This window comes from Hemiscyllium ocellatum, chromosome 10, assembly GCF_020745735.1.
Source record: "Hemiscyllium ocellatum isolate sHemOce1 chromosome 10, sHemOce1.pat.X.cur, whole genome shotgun sequence".
NCBI lineage: Eukaryota > Metazoa > Chordata > Chondrichthyes > Orectolobiformes > Hemiscylliidae > Hemiscyllium > Hemiscyllium ocellatum.
The window spans coordinates 91037212-91040526 of NC_083410.1; the positions used below are offsets into that span (position 1 = coordinate 91037212).

The 3315-nt window shown below is 41.5% G+C and overlaps 1 protein-coding gene across 1 annotated transcript; it reads right to left on the reverse strand.

The window, feature by feature from the left end:
- Positions 1-2200: 2200 nt before the first annotated feature.
- LOC132819580 (probable G-protein coupled receptor 139) lies at positions 2201-3019 on the reverse strand. The gene has a single exon (XM_060831150.1). It carries the CDS (start codon positions 3017-3019, stop codon positions 2201-2203), a length of 819 nt encoding a protein of 272 aa, XP_060687133.1.
- Between the last annotated feature and the right edge of the window lie 296 nt (positions 3020-3315).

A 3315-nucleotide genomic window follows, 5' to 3' on the forward strand; every position in this document is an offset into this window, starting at 1 on the left:
TGAAGATGTCCCCAGCTTGGAGTTTGAGCTTGAGATGTCAAAGGTTCTGACTTACCTCTGGCAGGAAGAGTCAGAGTAATCTAGCCCGCTCAAATTCCTGGTTAGTTCTAAACATTGACTCCCTAATCATTCACAATGAACCCGGCTCCTGGGATGCCTTGCCTCTCCCACCCTTAACAGCCCAGACAACCAACCAGTTGCCTTCCAGACAACGGGATACTCCTTATCTTCCGCCTGGGCAGCCTTCAGTCCGGAGAACTTAATGTTGAGTTCTCTAATTTCAAATGATCTTCCCACCCATCCCCCGACTCCCTTTCCTGCCCCACTCACTCCCTTCCATTCCACCCACTGACCCTTCCTTCCAACTACCAACTGGATTCACTCCTCCCATTGACTAACCAGATCATACCTGCCGCCTGTATCCACCTATCACTACTTCACCATTCACCCCACCAAAAACCCCCTCTCTGTCTGTACCCATAGCGTCTCCTACCCCACATCTAGTCCTGAAGAGGGGTTAATACTCAAAACATTGGCTTCTCCAACTGTCGATGCTGCCTGGCTTGCTGTGTTCTTCCAGCCTCTTGTTTATTGAACAGAGTACTCAAGCCTGACCCAGGAAGCTCACTCATCCGATCTCAGTGGCTCAGACATTAACTTTAAGACCTTCAAAGTGTTTCACTTAATAAAGGTACAGATTGAATCACAGACTGAGTAATTGAAAGAGTTGCAAAGATTGATGCGTTCCCCATTTCATTATAATTGTGTTATCTATTCACTGCAGTCAGAATCCTCACTGGATTCAGTTCTTGCATTTTGTGAACTGAACATTCGATAGACCCAGAGCCTTATTAATCACCTCTAGTGATTGTGAGAATGCTGCTCCTTTAACAAGGTTAGATTGTCCTTGGTTTTCTGAGGAATGGGTTGTAAAAGGCAGAGGTTCTGATTTGACATTGTGCCTCTGATCTGCAGGTAAGCTCCATCCATGGTGGCCTTCAAGATGCACAACGACGCAGAATTGCCGAGCAGAGACTGATAGCCAAGCTCCATAACCATGAAGATGGCCTCAACAGTGATCTTGAGTCATGTCGCGTTCCATGTGACCCCCACTACACTGTTCTGTATCTGTAAACTCTTCCTTACTGTCCTGTTTTGAAATAGCTCCTTGATAACTTGTTATGGTCTCTCCAGCTTAGTTAGTTTGTACAGTTTTGGATTACTCGTTACTTTGGTTAAACTGTCAGCATGTGACTCTGATACCCAGCATGTTATTCCAGCCATTTGGTTTGTCTCCAATACTACCTGATTTTTGATTCATTTTGATGATCTCTCTACCTCAGTTAATCGGATTCTAGGTCATCCCTTCACTTGTTGTTCTGCTGTTGACACTTTCCTCACACTGTCTGATACTCTTAATCATCTGCAAAGACCTAATATTCAGCCTGGCGACACTCCACTCACATCATTTGGATGGATCTCTTGATCTGTCTGACCATCAGAGGGTGTTGTGTGCTCTTGATATGATGAAGGGGCAGCGCTGTGAAAGTTTTATATTTCAAATAAACCTGTTGGACTTTCACCTGGTGGAGTGTTAATCTTGACCAGAGCCTCAATATTTATCGTTGGTCCCTACTCATGAGAAAGTTCCTGTCTCATACCATCAAAATTAGCCTTACTCCAATTTAGAACTTTATGTCTTATACAAGGCCTATCCATTTTTACAACTATTTTAAAACTAATAGAATTATGGAAAATTGAAGTTTTAATCAGAGCTAAGATCTGACTGTTATTGTAAGGGACTATCACTCATGAGTCATGGAGCCAATGGTAGAGCAGTTTTCAATGACAGCTCTGTTATAATGGACCCTTCCGATTCATGGTAACAGCATTTAATAATACAATCTCCAATTTAATTTAAAATTACACCATAAGACAATGTGATCTATATTGAGCGAGAAACAATACTTTACATAATGGCATTATATCCATCAACTGATAATGGGCCAAATGTGAAGAAGAAGATAATCATGGATCTTTACTGAGCAGGAGCAGACACCCTCAGAACACACTTGTGTTGAATGGTTTGTTAATGCTGTTTGAGGAACAATCTGATTCTCAGTTTCAAATCTCTTTGGAAGCTCCGATTCAACAGCAGCTGAGCTGGAGATGAACAATAATATTCCTTTAGAGACCGTGCTCACATTGACCAGCTTTGTTCATATCGTTTAATGGAATTCTGGATGGTGATGAAGGGATATTTCACAGTATTCAGTATCTCCTCTCTGAACTTCCTCTGTGTGACTGCGTAAATAAACATGTTGGTGCAGGAGCTGGATAACTGAAGCATTGCTCCCATGATATCTCCCACCCAATATCCAGCTGGTGCTCCAATGTACCATCCTGTAATTCTTTGAATTGCGTGAGTTATGACACGAGTGATCCATAACAGGATAAAACTGCCCAATATGGCAAAGAGCAAAATGATGGATCTTCTTCGATTCTTCATTTCTGGATCATTCGGCTTATCCCCGTTTTGTTGTCCTCTCAGCTTCCTGCGGACTGCACTAGCCAGAAAGATGTGTCTGATGGTGACAGCATTGAGCAGCAGGATCAGGAAGAAAGGGAGCACTGGAGTTAAAATACGATCTCCCCAGTCAAAAGCTATCCACACAAGGTAGTAGAAGTATTCATAGGTTATTTTGCAATAGTATGGTTCATATTTAAAATACAATGGTATTTTGTTTAATAAACTCAGTAAACTGACAGTTGTGATAATGACAGCTGCATTTCTCTCAGTGCAGAATTTTGTCTTCAGTTTCTGGAAACAAATAGCCACCATCCGGTCAAAGGTGAAGGCGACTGTGAGCCAGACTGAGCTACTTACAGCTGTGGAACCAATGACGTCTTTGATGCTACAACCAGGAGGGTAGGAGAAGAATATAATATGTAGGTATAAGTAATTCATCTTGTCCAGTATGACCTGAATAATGACCACTAACAGATCTGCGACAGCCATAGCGATCAGGTACCAAGTGACACCTTTAGAAAGACCACACTTCCCTCGTGATAGTGTCAGGATTGCAATTAGGTTAGCTGGAAATGTTAAAGAAAGGTCACATCAAATTTTACCATGAAAATGTGAGTAAATAGTGTAAGCAATAAAAAGTTACAATTGTACAACTGACATGAAATAAATAGGCTGAAGATATTGCTCAAATTGATCAACAGATCAGTTTCTCAATTCACAATGAGAATATAATTTGTACAAAATTATAAAACTTTTTTTGGGTAAGTGCAAGTTGTGTCAAGTGT